General features: G+C 39.1%; 1 protein-coding gene across 2 annotated transcripts in view; it reads right to left on the bottom strand.

The window, feature by feature from the left end:
• arhgef6 (Rac/Cdc42 guanine nucleotide exchange factor 6) overlaps positions 1-23,483 on the bottom strand; it is a 28,403-nt gene that overhangs the window by 4,024 nt on the left and 896 nt on the right. Inside the window, exons 2-17 of one of the 2 annotated variants that reach the window (XM_006781226.3) lie at positions 22,938-23,021; positions 21,152-21,236; positions 17,794-17,909; positions 16,157-16,361; positions 15,359-15,411; positions 14,215-14,309; positions 13,959-14,054; positions 11,472-11,594; positions 9,226-9,364; positions 8,878-8,937; positions 6,816-6,962; positions 5,869-5,955; positions 5,013-5,094; positions 3,564-3,679; positions 3,208-3,387; positions 1,278-1,298 (exon numbers count right to left, since the gene is read on the bottom strand). In XM_006781226.3, coding sequence (XP_006781289.2) covers positions 1,278-1,298; positions 3,208-3,387; positions 3,564-3,679; positions 5,013-5,094; positions 5,869-5,955; positions 6,816-6,962; positions 8,878-8,937; positions 9,226-9,364; positions 11,472-11,594; positions 13,959-14,054; positions 14,215-14,309; positions 15,359-15,411; positions 16,157-16,361; positions 17,794-17,909; positions 21,152-21,236; positions 22,938-23,021 — 1,689 coding nt within the window. The remainder of the gene's footprint in view (positions 1-1,277; positions 1,299-3,207; positions 3,388-3,563; positions 3,680-5,012; positions 5,095-5,868; positions 5,956-6,815; positions 6,963-8,877; positions 8,938-9,225; positions 9,365-11,471; positions 11,595-13,958; positions 14,055-14,214; positions 14,310-15,358; positions 15,412-16,156; positions 16,362-17,793; positions 17,910-21,151; positions 21,237-22,937; positions 23,022-23,483) is intronic. The other variant, XM_006781227.3, reaches the window with a different exon arrangement.

Raw genomic sequence — 23,483 nt, 5'->3', positions numbered from 1 at the left:
AGTGATCTGTGTTAATATGTACCTTGCCTACCAGAGTTTTACAAAAAAAAAAAAAATACTATGACTTATTTCATCACCTTTTTTTTTTAAAATCTACATCTTTAACCACATCCCACTACAGCAAAGGCAGAAGAAAAATACTTTCAATATAAAAGCTTTATCTGTGGTCTGCATCAATTTGAAAACCGTGAGAAAGGATCTTATCTAAATGATTTAAACCATGTGGTTTTATGAGCTGCTTTGATGACTAATTAACGTGTTAAAAACGATTCCTAAGTCACGGTGAGGGTGATGTACTTGTACCATTACATACAGGTGCTGCAAAATGACTTAAGAACATCTTATGACGTCATTTGCCCCGCGTCCTTGGCTGGAACTGAAAAGTCGGTCGAACACGCGACTGGAAACAGGTGATTCATGGGACATCCCTAAACTTCGCTGAAACGATTTTCTCGTAAGAATCGGGAGGACGGAGTGACTCCTGATTGTCACCACCTGTCTTTTGAAACCTCTGAAGAGACCACGGGACTTACAATAACGCAGGTGCGCGGCGTAAAGGTTGTTTCCCTATATTGGTTTTGTGTGCGGGGAAGTCATTTCCCAAAGTCGAAGGAAAGGTAGATTCAGGTGCTGTTCCATTAGCAACTCGGCAATTACTCAAGCGCGGAATGACCTCACGCGTAAAAGGTTATGAAGTATATGTATATGAAGCTATTTTGGCTAACATGTTAAACGACTGCTTGATCTGACTGAGCTGAGCTTTTCCGCTCATTTAGAAGTTGGTGTTTAAACTTGTGCACCTGTCTGGATCAAATACAAAAATAAACACTATATCACTATGCATGGAGAACATAGTTTCCACCAGGTTTTCCATTAAATGAAATTGAACTTCAATGAAGTGGGATGTCATCTAAGCCATAAAAGCATACTTAGTCTGCTGATAATTTAAATGTGGAAACATTATGCTCCAATATGCTGTGCCTACAAGTCCAAAAATAGCTTCCCTAGTACAATTTTCTTCTATCGCTCCTTCAGAGAAGGATTTCAAAAGATAGCTGATGCCGTACATGACGACTAGAAGACAAATAGCAGATTTGCGGCACCACAGAAACAGGAAACTAACAGATGACAGCAAGAGAGGGGTGATGCAGAGAGAGCAATGACATGCTAGCTCAACACTGGAGATAACACACACACACAGGCAACCCCATCCCACCTTTCTGAGCCCACATCCTCCCACACACAGAGAATAGAAACACAGTGAGGTCTAACCTTACCTTCATGATATAAGACATCCTCTACAGAAGGCAGAATGGAGAAAGAGAGAAAGGGGAAAATGTGCATGAAAAATACAATGAGAGGAGGATGCGCTAGTGAGAGTTAACGATGAACATTTTTTAAAAACCCGTCTGCCATTCACCTATTCTTTGTCTGCGCAGAATAGGGCGATTTTGGTTTCGTATAAAGAGAGACGTATAAAGAAAAGAGAAAACTGACAGAAAGCCAGCGATGCATTCAGGACGTGCATGCAACCTCTGTAAGATAAACAGACCCAGATGGCTGCAAGCATGCTGCTCGCTCCTGTCTTCAAGTTTGTTGTCAAGAAGGCACAAACGCATATTTAAAATACAAGCTATTAAACAAGACACGTGTTAGTTTGCAGATATCACATGTGATACACTGATATCTATTCAACGCGTTACCAGAGTCAAGTCTAACTGAAACTTTTAAACCTGCTGACTTGATACTTTGGTGAAAAGCTTATACCACCCACATAAGACCACACCGTAAACATCACATTGCTCATAGACATAACTCATAACCACTGATGCAGTCATCATTCTTAAATGCCAGGCACCCTTGGTGACCTTGCTGCCATTACTGGGAAATATTTCCTCAGAACGACACCTTGCCTGCCCATATTTCAGGAACAATTTCAGTAGTTTCGATTTTGTTCCCCTTCTTGCAACTAAAGCTAAAACGATGCTCGCTGCTTGCCTTTGAAAGGCCACTTTAGCTAACTCACACCCTGCACTGTTAATGTCACAGCCATTACCACATTTTCAGAGCCTGTGACCACAAACTTTTTAGCTTCTACGCTCCAAACCATATTTTGTTGCGCTGATGAACAGCATTAATGTGAGTTACTGCATCGCAATACCACAGTTCCTTCTATTAATGGTGTCAGTCTATTTAGGACAACATATCACCAAAATATAAGTTCACTATGTCTCAAAAAATGTAGTATTCAGATAAGACCGATCAACCACTTTATCCAATTGCAATAATCTTAGTAGGAGTCTCAATTCAGAAGAGAGTCCCACATCTCTTCTGGTGCATCAATTTTAAATTAATAATAAAAAAACAACAAAAGCTAAATTCCCAAAGTAGATAAAAGTACTGAGTAAAAACATGTGTATATGTTAACTAGTTGAATTGCGACACTGAGAACAAAGAAGCAGCTGTTTGGAACACTTTAGTATTTCAACACCTCAGTACTTCCTGTGTCCGGTGACATTTGAGCCATAGTTAGTGCTGACACTAGAGTTGAGGACAGGACGCTTTGATTTAACCCATATGATGCTTTACTAGTAAAATAATAAATAAATGAATGAATCTATAACTCTAAGTCAAGATAATAATACTGAAGTGAACCCAGTGCCTCCAAAAACAGCGTCCGGTGAAGTGCACAGTAAAGTGAGGATTTCACACATGTTTGTAATCTCAAACAATTTTCTCTGTCCTGTTAATTCAAGGAATTTTTCATAAAATGAAAGTTGACTTACAAACATGGACTATAACTCCTACACGCACACCTCTACTTTGTGCTACAAATTTAGTTTGTACATCTTAAAAATGTAACACACCAGACAAAAATGGAAACTACTGAGCTCTCTTGTGTGTATAAGCCGAATGTTTATATTTAGTTTATTTAAAGTTCGTATTCTTTATTTGTTTTTTAATATTTATTACTTGTCTAGTTTTTATGGCTTGAATTTGATTAGTATTTAGTGCATGATGTAATGGAAGGCTTAATCTAAAACACATCACTGTAAGACGTGACAAGTTAACGACAAACACGGATACAGCGGTGGGCAAGCAGAGGAAGGGGACTTCTGCTATTGGTACAGGTTTCTGGCAATGTATCGAATGACTGATACTAAGAGACTGGTGTGGGTTTGTTTGTGCAACTGTGCAATTTTCTACCTCTTTGTAGCCCAGAGCCGCTGAAGGTTTGAGGGGAGGTGCGGGCCGCAGACAGCTGAGAGACCAGGGCTTGCTAATCTTTGGTGGTTCCAGGGGGCCACGGCTGACACTGCTGAAGCTGCCCTGGTGATGTGGGTGAGTGGTGGCGCCGATCATGCTCACTGGTTTACCATCTGCGTTCTGCATTGAACCAGACAAAAGGAAGCAAAGCAAATACATGAGAATTACTGTGCATGTGTGGTGAAACATGAGTCTGCCGTTTGTCACTTTTTGGTTTTCACACCTGGGAACTGTGTAGGATTCACTTTTGGTACTGTTTTGAATGCATGTATACGTGTGTCTGTCTCTGTCCTAACCTTTGAGATGGTGCTGGCAGGGCTTCCGCCTTTGGTGAAAGGTTGAAGGTGCTCTAGCCATTCCTGTAACTCCTGGGCACTGCTGCAGAACACTGTAATACGATCAATCATGCTTCCTGCAGCAAATGAGACAACACACAATAAATGAAGAGCTGCTTTCCTTCACAGGTGTTACACGCAGCGTTTACATAGACTCATGATGGGCATGAATGTCCTCAGAACAATGAGAACGTTTAAGTGACTCAGTGAAGCTCTGCTGATTTACAAAGTCGCCGAGGTCGGGAGAAAGACCCAGACTGTCAGTCTCAGGTGGGGTCTTCAGGAACAGCCCAGGAACCACCAATGCTCAGGTCTGCCATGAACAGGGAACTCTTATATCGCCATGGACTGAAAGGGTGCCAACCTAGAAAAGAAACCGCTGCCTGGAAAAACGACGTTTTTTCTGGGCAGCGACTAAAATTTCCCACTGCTACCCACATGAACAAGCCAAATGTCTTCTGGATCAAAGTTTTATGGTATGATGGGAAAACAATTACATTATTCGGCCACAATGATAAGATGTATGTACCAACTGTAGTTACCAACTGTCAAGCATGGTGGTGGTGGCAACAAGGTGCACCGAGAAACTTGGTAAAGGACATTTAACCAAACATTAGTAGGGGTGTATGTATATTTTTGCCCCTGTTCGGATTGGAGAAAATCTAAAATAAATTAAAACTTGTACAATTATTCTTTCTTTTAAAGTAATTAAAGGTTTATGCTGAATAATTATTCCACCCTGGATAAAGAACAGTTCACAGAAATCATCTAATGCCCCAAATTACCAGGACATTCACGTCCATGATGAGTGTATGTAAACTTCTGACCACAACTGTACGATTCATAGACCAACGTATGTCACAGCCAGAGCAGTGCTACCCATACTTTATATTTTAGCAATAATCAGAGCATGTTTTGAAAAGCCTTATGGTTCTAATATTGGAAGTCAAGCCACTGAAAATATGAGGTTTCACATTTACAAACAATCACACTTATAACATTTCACATCGTTATACAGAAAACAGCTTTCTTTAAGAAAAAGAAGAGTGGAATAATGGATGGATGGAAGCATTCCAGCTTTGGATGTATGGCTTTTTTAAAGGAGGCCAGACTGACTTCACCATTGGGCTAATTTTTTGTCACACGGACAAAAACCCTGCTTTGTACAAACACAATGAACTAATGAAAGCATGAATACTTTACAGGGGGAAAGTGTTGTCCTGAATCACTTCAAATGTTAAATGTTAAACAATTCAATGAATTGGTTGGTCAAATAGTTTATTATTATGTAAGAACAATATCACTGTCCTCTCAAATCTTTTTTCCTTTATTTTTGTCCTAAAATCAGATTTCAGAACAGGATAAGTGGAAGGAAATGGAGGGATGGCTGGTTGGATTTTAGATGCAAACCTGTGATGTCAAAGGCAAAGTGGCAAACGTCTCCTTCTTCCGCGTGCCTCGTTACTGTGGTACCTGTTAGAGGCAGTCTTCCCTGAATGGAGGAAAACCAAAGAGAGAGGAACACTCAAGTGTAAACAAACTAAAATATGCAGTACTGTGTATGTTGTGATCAGGAAAAAAAAAGGTTAATCAAGGAAAATCAGGACTGGATAACATTAGGGACAACTGACGTTTAATGAAACACATAAATGTAACATATTGAAACTGAGCAACTTCAAATCTTTCTTCAATTAATTCTAAGACAGTATCGACTTCATGCTTTAGACCATAGGTGTCAAACTCTGGCCCCCGGGCCACATTTGGCCCGCAGTGTAATTACATTTGGCCCGCGAAGCCATACCAAATTACTATTAGAGCTGGCCTACTGGTATTATACAGCTAATATATCTATATATATATATCGTTTAGTATTAAGCCTTGCTTGTTCCATATTCAGTTTTTCAGCAAAACTTGTTTGAGTCAATAAGAAAAGATTGATTCTTATATCTGGAGGAAGATTTGTTTTTCAATAAATATTAACGTTAGCCCACAACATTGTTCCAGTTTTGAATTTTGGCCCACTGTGTATTTGAGTTTGACACCCCTGCTTTAGACAGTGTTTCCACAACTGATGGAATAGAATGAAAAAGGAAAACCGTGCATATTTAGGATTTATATTTAATACTCTCATCCACTTGGTATTTATTTATTGCATAGGCTGCTGTTTGCAGCTGACTGAATACATTAAGTTTGACTAAACACTAAATCGGCCACGAGTTCGTACGCGTTTTCAAAGCGTTTCTCTAGATTGAGGTAAACGACATACCTGATAAATAAAGCCACTCATCCGGGGACTGGCAGACAGCATTACTAACACATTCGGGAAAAGCATAAGGTAGCGCTCCTCTTTTTCCTAAAAGAGAGACACAGTAATTATTTTTGCAAACCTATTGTGAAGGTTGGAAAATGCATTTTCAACAACAACATTGATCGGTTATCTTTTTCTTGAGTTATTCAAGGTAAACCAAAGTGATTCATTGCACTTCTTTGCAAGAAGCAAGCCGTTTCAGGTTTTCCCTCCTAATGTGACAAAAAAAGTGAGCGTATTTTAGCTCTGGTTGCAGCAGGCCAGTTTGGGAAAACACTCGCTTGTTATATGAATGGAAATTCAAATGAGCTATGAAACAAATATGGTAATTGTTATGCTGGTTGGAAAGCGGTTGGCAGTGATTAAAAAAAAAAAAAAAGGGAGGGAGGTGAATCCAAATGTGTATCTTGGGCTTTCTTCCAACCACGGACTATGAATCGACCCCTACACAGAAACCACACATGAAAGAGGAGACGGCTTTTAGGTCTGCCTATGGCCTACTTAGGTTTCAGTTCTCATACTTGAGGGGGGTAATAATTTAGTAACAAAGGGGAACAGATTTCCGCACCTACAGTTCCTGAAAACTAGAAACTCAGCTTGTTTTAAAGATTGCTACACTGCTGGATCTCAACAGGAAAAGAGAAAAATGTACTACAGATAAATTATCTTTTAACTAACAACAACTATTTGTTGTCATGAGAGAGCTGTAAAGGAGCCAGGCAGTTAATTAACGTTAATGCTACAAGGACTGGCTTTCAGAAATGGGAAAATACTACCAAACCTCTGATTGTACACATATTCTAAACTGACAAAAGGATATTTTGTATTTAGTATTATTGCGGCAGTTCCACTAGAGTTTGGCTGAATGAGCTTTTTCTCATTTAGGAAAACCTCATATCTCTCACCTCACTGCAGCCATTTCTCACATGGACCTGGGACGTGTAGGCCACTTGACCGAGACTCTTCATGCTTTCTCCCTCCCAGCCCCGCACAGGTTCTGACAAGATCTGCAGCTCCAGGTTCTTGCGCTTCCGCAGATCCTGGCACTGTGTCTTAAGCACACAAGCACACACAAGATTACAAAACTGTGCAACATGCTGGTGAAAATAAATCTAATATTTTTCTGGACCCTTTTTTCTTGTCTTTTAGAACTACTGAGTAACAAGCAGCAGGATATTCTCGCCCCCCTGTGGATATGGCTTTGAAAATGTAACCATTGCCATGTACGTAAAAGGCATAAAAACTAGCATGCAACATAAAGTAGTACATTTTTCAGGTGCTGTGCAGGGGTTCTCCCTCTTCAAGCAGAAAAAAGTGACAATGCAACATTATCACTTTCCACTGCACGTCAATCAAAAATTAGGGTTTTTTTTGTTTGTTTTTTAAAGAGCATTGTAAATTAGCATAGCATTTCTAAAGTACCAGAGATCCTAACCACAACTCAAAACACACAAAGAAACGTCAGACTTGCAAATTACAACGGGGAGTGATAAGTGATGCCTTTTTTTGTTTCCCCAGTTTCCTGTGTAGAAGAAACGAGTGAGTCACTTTATCTGCTCTTATGAGGAAGTCAAAGCAATACTGGGGAATTTGTGTCTCAGGGTGGCGTTCGCTCAGGTATAGTGCGGTTGCTCGTTTCTAATCCAGCTCTTTTAAGATGGCATTTCAGTTCCCACCCACCTTAGGAACAATACGATCACTCAACCTAAAGCAGAAAAAAGGATCACTGCATTGTTTCTGGTTTTTTTCCCCTATCAGAGCTCTGCTTGATTATGAGGAATTGTGCTAAACTACACTGAAATGAAAACATGTAAACACGAAATTGAAAGCGTGATAACATTATTTACCAAGAGCGTCATTTTCACCATTAACCAGTTCCTTATTAGTGTGCGTATTAGCAGCACAATGGCTCTTATGCATCACCATTTTCCCTCAGTTACCATCCAAGTCCTGTTTAATAACAATATGTAAGGATAATAAGCTTTACTTCGTATAAGCCTCGTTACAGAAGATTGCACTGTAACATAAGCAGTCAGTCCCTATTATCTGCAGCCGATCTGTTTTTGTTCAAAAGAAACCACAAGTGTTAGTTTCCAAATAACTGTATCAAGCTTTTTTAACTCAGAATACAGTTTTCATTATTTTATAAAACTGCTTACTCTTTACACCAAGATCCGACACTGAAGCACGCAGCTACTGAAACGACTTCACCAACTATTCAGCTATTCTTAGTAAATGGATTACACCTTGAAAAAACTGCAGATTTATGCATTTATCATTAACTGCCTTAGAAAAACCTAAATTGGCGAATAATGTGCAGGCAAGACCTCACTATAATTACTACTGCTGGGCACTATTAACACTAGCACACTTAAGCAGTGGTCCCAACCCTCGGGCCACGGGCCGGTATCGGTCCGTGAGTAGTTTAGTACCGGGTTGAGGCTCGGGTGTTAAATTGATGGTTTTCAGGGTTTTTTATCGTTTTTATCATTAACTCGGTTTCCCTGGGTCTTTTCCCGTGTGTTATGAATAAAATAATTTTTGCTACCGGTACTGGTTTTATTTTGTTGTATTTATCCACGACACCTTAAAGGCCGGTCCGTGAAAATATTGTCAGACATAAACCGGTCCGTGGCGCAAAAAAGGTTGGACACCGCCACACTACAGGATTAATGAGTGCTTTATAATGACTAAAAAGGTTGAAAATGTACTCAGAAATCCTACAGTATATTAATTTTACTAAAACATACTATGATTGACTTAAATAGTTGATGTGCAATGTATGTGCAATGTGCTGTTAAATGTTAAAGAGTATTGATGACAATTAATTACTATTCAAGATTATTATTCTGGGGAAAAAATGACATTTTAATAAATATAATCCATATTATTAATTTTATGCAAAATGTATTTTTTTGGATAGTAAGGGTGGAACTCTGCAAGTTGACTTCGATCCTTCTGACTTACCAAAAGGCTCCTAAACGCCGCTGTTGCTTTTACAATGTCAGTGTAGTCAGGGTGGGCTTCCTGCGGTGCAATTGAACATTACAGGTTTAAACATAACAGTCTTTATCCTAAAGGAATACAAGAGCACATACAGGTATACTGTGCAACACAACGGGAATTCAAAGACTGAAAAAAAAATCATTTAATGCAAGTTGTTTAATTTATGAAAACACATAGTGTAACTTTAATGGTAGTTTAGCTTCTGTAAGTAAAGCAAGTGAATAAAACACAGTAAAAAATTATGATATTGTATTTATACTTGTATATAATGTCAGTGTGCTTTTTATACGTCTATGCTCTCTCCTTTACCTCCACATGTCTCTCTAGCTCCTGTAGCAGGGTAGGGTATTTTTCAAGCCTCATGAAGGGTTTACTGAGGCTGGTGGTCAGGGTCATGACTCCTCCAGTACTTGCTCCATGGCTCTCCATGAACTTCTCAAGTTCCTCACTAAGAAAACACACACACACACAAATATACTATTTATAGGCAACATTTTATTTAAAAAAAAAAAAAAAAAAAAGTGTGTCCAGGGATGAAGTACGGGGGGGGGGGGGGGGAGATGAAAATCAAAGATTACGGGTAACAAGAAAAAACACAACACTGTAAGCCAGGTATTTATAAATTATTATATAAGCCTTCATTTTTACTATATAATAAATTGTAAGATAAGCTTTAAAATGATAACACAACCATGTATTTCTTGCTGTGCTGAACTGCAAAACGTAGGAGTGAAATTTTGTATTTTTAATAACACAACGCTACCATATACAACACACATTAACCGCATTATCAAAAGCTCTCACTTTCACAGAACTGTCCCACCAGTAAAATGAAACAAAGTGTGCAGAAAAGCTCAAAGAATTAGTCATTTTAACACAAATACATCCATGTTTCATTAAAGTGACAAATGACTCGACAGAGTTCAGAAATCGACACTAAACGGTGGAAACAATAGGAGTGTCCCCATAAAACAACACCATGTGATAAGCTTTGAGTATATTAATTGTCACGCTATTCAGTTGTTAACGAGATCAGCAACTCGATTGGAAATGCAAACGACAACCTCGGACAACAGCACCTCTTCCTGTTTACTTAAATAAAGAAATAAAGAAATAAATATCAATAAAAGTTAAGCTATATTTTTGCCTGGTAACAGGTTTCTACAGGCTACAACAATTGTTTGAGCTGTTGTAGTCATCATATATTTAGATTTTTTAAAAAATGTAATATTAGTATTATGTTCATGTTTTGTGATGGTATATTGATGAAATCAAAAGTAACAACGTGTTACCGCACACTGCCCTTTATTTGTTACAGCAAAGCGAGCTGGTCGCACTGCAGAAAAACAGTAACCCAAGTGTATCACATTTGTGGTGCATGTGAGATTTTCACATGCACCGTCTTTGATGGTCAAATATTTCACAGACGGTGCAAATCAGGTCAAATCTACGCCGTTAGCTGCAACATGATCGCTTCAAACGTGGTTTGACGAGATCGTCATTCATGAGTTTCCACGATCCAAAACATAAATCTGCAGCAGCACTAACTGGTACAAAAGGGTAAATGAGAATGTGACAAAAAAGGCTCCTGCAACTGAAATGCAAATGTGCTTACTGTGAAACGCGCTCTGTGCGCCTGTCCCCATAACCACAACGCTATACACAGTATCCTGTCAACAGTTGACTTCCTGTGTGTAATTCAACTTAATCTTCAGCTCGCAGTGCAGAAATAGACTAGACGCCTTAACATTACCCAAGGCGGTGCTGTTTAAACAGCATCATGGAACTTTCATTATTATTACTATACACATAAGAGAAGCCCTTACTCAATAAGAATAATGCATTTTAGTAGCAACTGAACTCCCAGAAACATCAGGAGACAACACGCACGTTTGACACAAACACTTCTTTACCTTTACTGACACCTTGTGGTTCAAAGTAAAACGGCATGAGATCATTTAAATGGTGCGCAGTGCCCCCAGAAATTAAACCTAAACCAACCACATATTCTTTTCTCCCATATCATATTAACCCATATGGAAAAAAGAGGTGAAGGAGCTTTACTGTATCAAACTTCAACTTGTGCACTTCAAAGGTCAGTTTAAGACAGTACAGCATTCATATCCAAACAATGACAGATTATATTAACCCTAGGATATTCCCTTCTTTGACTGCAAAAACTAAATAACTTGCTGGGCCTTGGAGATGTCAAACTATGCAGTACTTAAAGAAAAAGGCAAAAGAAATAAAAACAACTGTCACCTGCAGAAATTTGTTTAGTTTTCCCCAGGAAAGTATTTCATTCACCTTTAGGTCAACTTTTGGCTTTTTAAATGAGGTTTCATGGGATATATTATTGTTTAAGGAATGCCACTAACATTTATTAAAAATGCAATACAATGTTTAGCTAAAATAATCAAAATTCAATCAATGGAGAGGATTGGTTACAAATCTGCACCACTGGTTTCTTTTCGCTTTGAAATGAAAAGGCGAGACTTCTCTCTGGCATGAGTCTACATGGCTGACTCTGGTGTTTTGTGTGCAGGGGGGCTGACCTGTGGTCGGTGAGGATGCAGACAGCTGAAGGGTGGCTGGAACAGTAAGCCAGGTACAAAGCCTTGATCTGACACATTAGGTTTAGATAGCAGGCTGCCACTCGCTGCTGTCCCTCTGGGACCCTGCAAAGTCAGAGAAACAGAGCCAAAGTCAGAGAGGTGAAAAGAGCGGGGGGGAAAAGGAGGATCGTTGTTAAAGAAAAGAGACACAGAAACAAAAGATGGCACAATAAATAAAATAAAAGAAGTGAGCATCTGTTTTTTTTTTCCCTAATTTTGTTTAATTTTAGCAATAGCTCTCCAGGCTTTCAGAAATTATGTCAAAGTGTTTCTTTGGACACTGGCTGTTTTTTCACTCAGAGGCAACTAACTCAAGGATTGAACCAGCACCGTCTCTACAACACAGACAGCTTGGTAAACAACAAGTTAAAATGCTATTTTATCGACTAGCAGCCTATCGCAAGCACACTTCACTTGTTCTAGTTTCTTGCTGAATCTATGAAAAATACCAAAGATGATGGAGTTGATACACATAAAATAGCATTTTTACAACAACAAGGCAATTCCCAAAGAGCTACAGTATTAGCTGAAAACGTGATATATCTCAGCATAGTGTACAGTGTGTCCTTATGAAATTAGAGGAAACTGTACTTTTGAATGACAAAAGAAGAGTTTAAAAAAATGCATGTTGATGATGTAATCAAGCTGCGCCTGTTTTGGTCGAAAGCATCGCAGCGGCTACAACCATTATCATCTGCAAAATATGCTGACAGTCATAGCAAAGAGATGAAGCACTTTTGAAATATGGGGAAAGCCAAAAACTGCGCTTCCTCCACTTCCGTAACATTGATTCATTAATGACTTTTATCAAGTGGAAAAAAAGTTGGCGTTCATCCTCCAGCTTCACCATGCTAATGTTATGCTAACATAGCTGTGTCGCTAGCAATCACGTAGCACAACATTATATACCAGGTAGTCCAACTTCAGTAACCCTGCAAACGCCACTGCTGTTTAGTTTTCTGTCTTCATTTATGTTGGAAGTGGTAGCAGAGCTGTACGTTTGAATTAGTTTCAAAAATCTCTTAGTCAGAACATGGTATGAAATGTTTAGGTGTAAACTAGCGAGCTAACTTCCTGCTAACTTATAACTCCGTTAAATTTAATAAATTCTGTTTTCATGGATGCCTGGATGTTAAACTTAATTGTTACACCTGATAAAGCAGCAACGCTGATGATTTCATTAAAGATGAAAGAATTTAGACCGTTTTTAACTCTTAGTGTTCGTTTGACTTTGGTACCTCAATAGATGGAGTTTTGGACCCAGATTACTCCGCGAAGCTCCTCACTACGGCAGCCGTAATGCTCTGACAATCCATCTAGCAGTGGGCTTACCAAAGTTGCACTAAAACATTTTTTAAACAGATTTCTGCACGCCCCAATCGGTTTGAGGTCAGTAAGCACAACCAGAATTCATACATAAGGCACACTCTTGATTTTTGAGAAAATTAAAGGATTTTAAGTGTGCCTTATAGTGTGGAAAATACCTTATACAGAAGAAAAGAATATATGGTGATATATATCGTTACCGCACATGCTTCAAATCATATCGAGATATGAATTTTAGGCCATATCGCCCAGCCCTAGTCTGAGGTATACCAAATTCCACAAGAACTGAACTGAAAATCAGTGACAACAGGTCTGAAGGAATCCAAATTTGAAATTTTTGGTTGAAATTGTCCTTATTTACAAAGGAAAGACACAACAGTGCGTGTCCAGAGCCATATGTAAATCATGGCGGACGCTCGGCCACGGTTTAGCTTCATTCTTTGAGCATTACCCCAAATGCATCGCCAGCTGTCATCTTTTCTGTCCTCTTTATAGAGCAACATCCAAAGAAGAGCCTCGAATCTCCTTCAAGAAGCCTGGAGAACTATTCCTAAAGACTACTTTCCACATTTCAGTGTATCACCACCTCTATCTTCCGTTTTCGCAGTAAATTATAAACAAATTAGAGGTGGTTTAAGTCTGTAAATATAAGATTAAAGCATTAAGCCCAACTTATTTCATTAGAAATATTTCAGAGGTGTTTGGACTGCACAATCTATGTGGCTCTAAAACTTCTTCACCATCAGTGCATAAACAAATCAAAAGGAATTTTTCAAATATGTGTGTGCAATAAGTAGCTGTGACCCATTTCAAACACTTTATCAGCTCAGTTTCAAGATGATATTTGTACCAGAAAGAAAGAAATAGGAAGAGATGTCTGGGAGGAAGGAAGTGATTGCAAAAATATTATCAAGTATGGTTCGTTTTGGAGAACAAGTATAGAATTTGTGCAGCGTAAGGAATGAGATGAAACTTAAAACTAGTAATGTTTTACAGAGCAATCACAGGAGTAGGGTCTGCTCTTTACTAAGAGTGGTGTAAAAGTAGTTAAATGTAACCAATGAAAGACTTTTTCACATGTCTGCATCCAGAATTACTTACTTAGTACATTCCTCCAAAGCCAAACAAAGTCCCTGCTGGAAGCTATTGATATCCTCCAGATTCCCACACAAGGTGGCACTGTCTGCACTGCTGAGCCTAAACGCAGAAGTTATTTTAGAATTCACTGCAATTTCGACAAATTCAAAAATACTGGCGCGCATGTAAACATTTCTCACATTAAGCACAGTTGTAATAAATGCATGCAGCTTTTTATCCTATCACGATCCTGTCACATCTGCTGTTTTATTGCCCTTACTTGTCACTGGATTGCAGGGGTCGTAGGTAACAGTTCAACACGGTTTGTAATTCTTTGAGAAACTCTCGCTCGTGATCTAAGATGTCCTGCACCACCTGGGGAAGCAGCACAGTGAGCAGAATATTTAACATCACACACACACAAACAAAATCAACGACACAAATATTAAAAAACTAAACAAACTAAAACCTAAAGAAAGTCTGACTGGCAGTATTAAAAAAAAACGCACAAAGTTGAAGCTGAATCCCATAAAGTAAATCACTTTCGATCGATCAATGATTGTGATGGCTGCATGCAACCACACAATTGAGATACTTAGGTAATATTCATTTGGTCTTTTGTCTTATACGTTATGCTCTAAAGCTTCTGTGATCATAAGTTAACTAATTTGATATTTTGAGTTTACCTGTAATGCACGACAGCACTAAGCTATAGCCCAAATGGTGGCATAGACTTTGCTTTGCATTGTTTGTTATTTTATATGGGTATATGTTATATTAATTATATTTCTGCTCTTTCTGAATTACCTGACCTCCGCTCCACTCCTTCCTGGTTTGGCTGAAAGAGGAGGCTGAGGGTGGAGCTGGTTTAAATGCAGAAGCCAATCAAGTGGACTGGACCATCTATTGTGATCATGCAGGGGGAACGGGGTTCTTCTTGAATGATGGTTAGCTGTTATCTCTTTAGTTTTCACCTTTGGTGTATATAATGGTTTATTCATTTGCTATATAACTGGAGCTGTTTCTCATTTGGGCAGGTCAGTTTGTTGAGTTATGTTTTTGTTACGTGACTTTTGAGTAGCGTTCTGTTAAGTTAACCTCTTTTATGGGCCCACTTGGTTCTTAAAAGCTTTATTTTTGTTATTTTGAATTTTTGTAATTATCTTGTCCTTTTTGGGGGTATAATAAAACCCATTTTTTTGAAGATTACATTTGTGCCTGTGTGTTCCTGGCTGCTTGGATCATGACAATGATTAACATCCGTCAGCACCAAGAAAATGTACATTCTGACTTTTAACTCCATTAAACATCTAAGATACAACATTTACTATTCCCAAATATTAAGATAAGCTCTGCATAAAATACTTTTTAACCAAAGTCTTACAAAAAAAACGAACTCATTGTCCTGCATAGCTCCTACTTACCACACTGTAGTAGTTCTTAGTCAGCTGAGTTCCTTTAGGTGACATTGGTTTTTCTATAGAGAGAAAAGCAATAAGGATTTTTAAGCTTCATAAAAATACTTGATTATAACCATCAAAAAAGACATTAAATGCATTTATATATTTTGGGGGGAAGAAGGGGGAAATAATTATATACGTCCTATTAAAAAAAGAAGTTGCCATTAAATACATAAACTACAACCTCTTTGTCTAACTTCCAAGACAATTTTTTTCCCCCCCTCGTATATCTATATTTATTCTAAGATGCAAATCATATCAAATACTTTGTGGTGTATATTGTCAGCTTTTGTGTAACTACGCTATTCTATCACGGTGTTTCTGAAAAAAGAAAAATAACAATGCCAATACAATACCATCAGGACACTTTCAGATATGCCAAATATGGTCATAATCTCAACTTCTGTTCCTGCGCTATAGTGCTGAATGGCCAGAAAAGTGCCAAAGCAGAAGATATAACATTTCATTTCTCGTTATTATTTTAGCACAAGATATTTGCGTAAAATGTTCTGATAGTTAACATATGAATCAATTTATCTTTGAGTCTAAGTAAATGTTAATGCTAACTTTAGTTTAGTTTAGCAGAATGGGAAGACTGGCAATGAAAAAGAAGGTGACAGCGGTCTACAGCAAGGAAGTTTAACACAGCACTAAATGCAAATTACAAAATTGCATTTTGTCCCAAAAGACTCATAACACCATTATACAGCTACATCTCTGGAAGCCGCAACTTCACGGTCCAGACAGAGCAGCGAAACTCACCACAGGGTTTGATCTCACGGACGTAGTTACTTGGAAACCAGCCCGTTTTGCCGTTGAGCGTGCCCTCCCACCATCCTCCCTCCTCCTGGCGTGTCACAAGGATCACTTCACCTTTATTGAATGACAGCTCATCCTCGTTGTTCTGCTTGAAGTTGAAGCGAGCCTTTACCATCAGCTGCCCACCTCCACCGTTCTCAGACATTTCCTGTTGAGAGAGGTCGTCACAGCCCGAAAGCAACACATCCGAATGCATCGGCAGGTTTCGATTATACGTTTCACGTACCTGACAAATGGCTGGTTTGTTTTCCAACAATTCAGTTGTTATTTCAAAATTGGTCTTAAAAAATTAAATCAAGAAATCTATAGTATTTTATATTTCTGCGTTTTGTGATTATTGGTAAAATTGTACCATTAGCAGCCAAGAACACAGCCACACAGCCACAGAATGAATCAAGTACATCTGCCAATACAATGATTCATCTACACTTCATGGTAGGCATTGATAAAAATATACACTCGGACTAAACTCACACGCCAATGTAGCGATGTTGCTTGCAGTTAGTTTAAACCAGTTACAAGCCTTCAAATACCTTTATGAGCGTGCCTGTCCCCACACCCCTCCTCTGCGACTGACTGGTCAAGATGCGCTTGATACATAACACGCTTGCTGACTGTGACTGTGTCTGGCAGGAGGTAATAGTACAATCCAACCACAAATGTGGGCAGAGAAATGGAAAATGAGAATACTAATACTTTTTTTTCCAAAACAACATTTTTAAAGTAACCACCTAACTAAATAATGCAAAACAAACGGACAATTATCTACATGTAAAGTAAATGTATAATGAAATTTCTACACCATCTTTATTTTCTCTCTTTATGTAATTATTTCTTAAGTATGATGGGTGCAGCTCATCTGTGCTAAACATCCACTATATGAGCTGCAAACTAGGGATGCACCGATACCGATACTGTAAAATGTGTGTGTACTCATACTCGTAAAAGTTAACCGATACCATGAACCGATACCAACTTATTTCATTAATCAGAGGGTGGCTGGTCATTTCTGTTGTAGTTTTTTAGATTGGCCACTAGGGGGCCAATTATTATTTTATTTATTATTTATTTTATAATTTTTTATATTTTATTATTTATTTAATAATAATTATTTTGTTTGTTTGTTTACAATATGAACACTCTGCAATAATTTAAAAGTTTATTTTATTCCAAACAGAAGTGTTTATTTATTATTCTGAAAGCTCGAGACAGTGCCAATAGTTCAGTGATATTTTGTAAAATTACAATGTGGAGACTCTGCAATATTTAACAGAAGTGCTTATTTTTCATTTGAAATTTTTTTGTGGTCATTTTTATTAAGATTTTATTTTTTATCGGCAGGGAATATAATAAAACCTGTCTTCCAATTCATTGTATTTGTGTGTCTTGTGTGTGTGTGTGTGTGTGTGTGTGTGCGTGTGTGTGTGTGGTAGAAGTATCGGTTTTTGTACTCTGTATCGGCAAGTACTCAGATCCAAGTATCGGTATCGTATCGGTTTGAAAAAATTGGTATCGTTGCATCCCTACTGCAAACAATATATTTATGTAAATAACAGATAAAAAAAAAAGTGAGACTGTACCACTGATTTGGATTGTCTCCGCAGAGAGCCTTTGGATTTGGCAGAAGACAGCGTGTGTGAAGAGGCCTGACTAGGAGAGGGGGTACCGGACTGAGGACATCTCTCAGCAGCACAATCTGCAAGCACACACACAGGAAATACAAAGCCTCATACGTCAGTTACCTTTATGTTTAAAATTATGACTCTCTCGTGCACACAGTTCATGCAGGTACACATACTTCCACGGGCTGTCAGCCTGATGACAATTCAAGAGCATGGCCCATCGCTTTGTGCAGCCCCAGGACATTGAACACACACGGTCCACTAATTTAGAGTTTCTCACAGAATAATGTGATTTAGCCAAAACTGACACATTGTTCCAAAAAAAGATCAAGCAGCTGAAAAATCACAAAGCAACTTAAAAAAAACAAAACAAATGTACGTATATCCAAGTGGGCATTCAGTCCAGCAAATATGTCTGCTTAAAGAGAAAATCAAGCTCAAGTTTATGTTGCTGACACCGAACCCCTCTAGGCTGTCATCGCTGAGCCACTGCAGCAGAGGAACTGTGATTTAGGGTCAGTAGCTGCCAGTTGTCCCACAGCACGACTGCAGCTCTAGAAATGGGCTGAGCGAGGTATCAATTTTGTTGTCAGTATTGACTCGAAAAGTGACACATGGTGGTACTGCAAACCTCTTCTAAGCTAACAAGCAGAAACACTTACTGAAGACTGCCTATCAAATGCCAACTGGATGCTAGCCAAATCCACCATCTAATCCTTTAGGAAAAAAATCAGAGAAGAATGAAAAATAAAGTGAGGGGACTATTTAGCCTTTGTAACCTCAAATTCAGATCAAATAAAGAGTTCAGCTTTGAGGCTATAAAACTGGCAAGCGCTTAAGTGCACTTTCACTAGCAGGAAGAAAATGTGACACTTTTTACGCAAACTGCATAACATCTTTTGAAGGGAAAAGGCTACCGATTCACTATTATTTTCCATATGCAAATATGTCCGGGTGCCACACACTAAAGCCTAAGAAATATGAGGAAAATGGCACTGAAGGCAGTGGCAGGTGGGGCTCGTGGAGTCTGCATGCCACTCGTCACACACAGAGAAGCCTAACAAGCCCGTCTGTCAGCTAGGCTCTGTGGCTGCCACTGTTACTTCAGTATGCATACAATATTCAAAGCAGTTAATCTAAACAAACACAAACTCTGGGCACAGGAACAAAAACGACAGGAGCCGACCTCAGAAGAGGACGTAAAGCAATAATACAGAGGGCCACTTGTATTCAATATCAACTAAATAATCAATTTCAAGTCAAGCTCAAATACAAAGATGGAAGAACAGCTGCTGGGCATAGCTAGCCTGTAAAACATTTGCATATCAATTACATCTGAGCACTGAGAGACGCTTCTGTGCCACATTTTACACAGTGGCATGCATCCTGCTTTCGTTTAAGTGCATTCAAGACTCTGGTCGTCCAAAAAGAAACTCCTTGAAAGTGTTAATATTGCACCAAAGGAAGGTAGGGGTTGGGGATGGTCACGAGAAATGAACAAAGCATCTGATTTTTCCAGGTGAACAATAATGTGATCAAAGCCAAAAGCCTAAAAGAGTCAGCCAAACAAAAAAAAAAAGAAGTTGTTCTTGACACAACAAGTACTGCTCAAGCTTCAACCTGTTCAGCATGTATGATCTTTTCTGCACTGCGGAAGTAGGCGACGTTGGGCCAGGAGCCTCTGCTCTATTCCTAAAATATTCTGTAATTCTGAGACACCGGCATCGCTTCATCACTGGGAACAACGATGATGTCCAAGGAACATCTGCCTTAGGTGGTTCTAATCCCCACATGACCAGCTCACTTTTTGAACCTAATGTCAACTATGAAATCAAGGATCGCCTCAAAATTTGTATTTTTTTGCCAAAAGATAATTTGCAACAACTGAAAGTATCAGAAAATAAATGATTTCAAAAAACCTTCATATCCTTAAACCACCTTGTTTTTGTAAGGACAATGCAACATTCATGACTGCTTGGAACAGCATTCTCGATGGACCACGATGAAGTGAGTCCAAAACTTAACGGTACAAAAAAAACATGCATCTACATCACAGGGCAGCAAATTGGCAGCACAATGTACCGACTTTGTTCATGAGCTAACTGACAAAATAATCTAGCTAGTGCAGGCTGAATGCCTCTGTCCTGAACAATCATCGAACTGTAGCTGAGAATAAGGATGAGGGTCTTTGGGGACTGGAAAAAGCTGAATAGGACACAACATGTCCTCAAGCTGTTGGCGCTAAGAAGTAAAGGGAACGACTTAAGTAGAAAAACATCTTTGTAACACAATGAAGAAAAGAAAGGGACTTTCTCGAGTGAACAATTTTTTCATCTCTATGTATGTATGTCCTCAAACCACTATGCTGAATAACTTGATATAACAAATTACAGACGGCAAATTCACATCAATTCACAGAGAACAAAATCAAATAAGCCAAATGAAGTTGAAGGAAATGGCCCAAAACTTGATGATGGTGCAGTTGTGTTAACTGTATTTGAATGTATCAGCTCAGACACATTTCTCTCTCTACTATAAAAACAAAACAAAAAAAGACCGGACATTAACACATGCATGTTCTCAATGACATGTGTAACAAAGCATATAGAGGTGGCAGACTTGTTCTAAAAGTTGCTGACTGAATAATTCTAAGGTTCTCCGACAGCTGTTAGCCGGATACTGAAGCGAGACTGCTATTAACTCGTCAGTCGCCCCAAACAGGGACTCCTGAGTAAAGTAATTAGCCCCAAATTGCTGCACGAATGCTGCAATGCGCACTACTTTGTGCTGTGTCCTTACTGAAGAAATGCACTTGAGGAAAGGATGCATGCGTGTCCGAAAGCAACACTACAGTACTCAGTTACATAAGAAAACAGAGAAAAAAAGAGAGCAGGGTGTTTTTTGGGGGGTTGTATTAGGCCAAGGATTCACATGAGTAAATATGGCACACAGCGTGACACAAACACAAACTGTCACGCCAGCTGCCCACCTATACTACAACCAATCATAATATCGAAGGGCTCCGTGGATACAACCGGTAAATTAAGGCAGAAGAACACCAGTCTCATCAGGACACATACAAGACATCTGACCTGACTACTTTTAATATAAAGCTACACGTGTTTTCGCTTCATTATCTCAGCTCCATTATTATAGGAATTATTTAAATCAAGTGACAATAGAGTGTACCGAAAAAGCATCTAATTCTTTCTTTTCATAACATTAGAAGAATTTATGTAGACTAATGGCCCTTTTAGTGAGGACGAAACATTAACAATCTCCAACATTCAAGATCAGAAAGAAGGTAAATTCTTACCTTGTGTTGCAAAGTTGACTGCCAGCAAAGTATTTAGGACCTTGCCAAAATTGTCACCAGTGTATAACCACTCTGGTTCAAACACCTGGATGGAAAATTTCAAAAGGTCAAAATTAGATCTTTTTTTTCCCCCTTCCTCCTCTGATTAAATAGATCTGAGTAGGAATGCTTTTTTAGTGCATACAGCTAGAGAGACAGAGACACTCACTCCAGGTTATTGCACAAACAATGGAAAGAGACGCACATAATGAAATGCACACATGGATTTGAATAAGCCTCTAACAAGACAGACAAAAACTGACATGTTGAGTATGACCCATATTCTGTGTCTTAGCGGTTTGTAATAAAACAGGCAGCGTTGCAGGCACACACAGATGCTCATTCGCACACTGCTGCTCGGTCAGTCTCAGGCAGCTATCTTCTTTCCTCCAGTGGATAAGGTTTCACATTTTAAATAAAACATCTTAAATATAGGGTTTGAGTAGTATAACCTGCATTATGAGTCGTGTACAACATCTTTAAGTGTGATCATTACATCGCTTAATGTGGGACGAGCCTTAGGGTCGATGTAACTAACAAGACTTGCGCTACAAGTTGGAAAAAAAAAGATAAGAGAAAAAAAAAAGCTGGCACATAACATTACCTTTACAAATACTGGCTTTACATCACCAAAAGCAAAACAACCCGTTGGTCATCACGATAACTGTTGCCAGCATTCACAAAAGTTTTGGCAGGGGTCAGTAGTTTCAGTGAAAATGTATTTATGAGCGTAAAAATCAGAGCAAATAAATCTTCACATAGAGTTAATAACGCAGAACAAATATTGGAGAGCCCCAACAGTAATTGATGCTTCCTCTTTCTGCATCTCGGAGCAGAAGTGAAAGCAGAATTACTGCTTTCTCCAGTCACAGGACAAACAGGCATTTTCAGCTATAGCAAAAAGGGATGAAAAGTTCTCTTAACATGATCACATCACTGACCAAAGGATGGGCGAGGTTTGCCATCATGCCACACAGACATCCCCGGGCTGCTACGTTTAATAGCGCCTCTCCAAAAACTTCTGCCCATGAGCTACTGGCTGGCTGCAAAAGGTCTAATTATGGGCTAGGGCACAGTTGGTGGATAAAAGCAAAGGGGACCTCCCAGACATAACAAGCCAGCTGGGCAGACCTACTGAACCACTTGACTTTGCAGTCAGCCAGCCTTGCTGACTCAATTGGCCGTTTTAAAGAAACCAAGCGTTGTAATTCCAGACCAAAAAATATTATTTTTAAAGCTGGAAGAGACATTAACGTCCAGTGTGGTGGTAACAAACAGGCTGGTACAGAGACAGAGTAACCTCCCAACATCTGGAAATGATACACCACTTTTCAATATTAGGGAATGCACTGAGCGAAACAGCACCGCTTTGGGGATTTTTGACCTGCAGCAAAACTAACCATTAAGTCACGAGTGCATGCAGGAGAAAATTCATTAACAAGGAAGTAAATGCTGTTCAAAACTAAGTTGCACCAGTTTGAAAACAGACAGTGAAGTCATGCGAGCCAGCACTTCACTTCCTGACTGATTAGTGAGAGTGAGTGACAGCATGTCTGTTTATATGGCTCACTCCACATGGACGTGAGGGGAAAGCATATGCCAGCAGGGTAAGCAGATCACAACACAAGCAAGAGTGTGTTCACATCTTGCAGTAGACAGGAGATAACGGCAGAGTGAGGTCAGTGTATTTCAGCAAAACATGCCTTTGAATATAAAACTTGACAGACCACACATTGAGATAACTTACCTCCACTTTCAAGGACGAGCATCCTTTTAAAAACTCCTTGATGTTGGAAATGCAGTCTGCTTCAGTTCTCGGGTCCTGGCAATACTGAGTACACGAAATACATATATAAACACATACCTCGGCTTAGTATGTCAAAGAGGCATCTGACACACTTATCAAACGCTCACGGCCAAAGCTACAAATCACTTCAGTACACACTGAGCCCCGCAGTAAGTAAGAGAGATGCCGCAATCCGAATGTGGCAACCTAAAGTTAAGAAAATAACTGTAGATTCTTCCTGCGTCTCCTTCATGCATATATAACCATTACCACCACAAAACCGCCGTCAAAGTAGCCTTACTCAAGCAACTTCCGCTCATTTTACAGTTTCAAAATAAAATCCCCACCGACGAAAAAAAAAAGCTGACGTTTGTATTTTTTTAAGCAAACTTCTAACAGTTCCCGTGAGACCAATGTAGTACTGCCACGGAGAATGTATGTAAAACTAGGGTGATGCGTCTGCCATACAAGGGAGAAGTTACTACTTCCGATTTTGTTTCGGGCTCA

The sequence above is a fragment of the Neolamprologus brichardi genome, chromosome 2, assembly GCF_056152115.1.
Source record: "Neolamprologus brichardi isolate AB-2024 chromosome 2, ASM5615211v1, whole genome shotgun sequence".
Classification (NCBI taxonomy): domain Eukaryota; kingdom Metazoa; phylum Chordata; class Actinopteri; order Cichliformes; family Cichlidae; genus Neolamprologus; species Neolamprologus brichardi.
The sequence above is the reverse complement of the archived record's forward strand: the minus strand, read 5'-3'. Positions and strand labels throughout refer to the sequence as shown.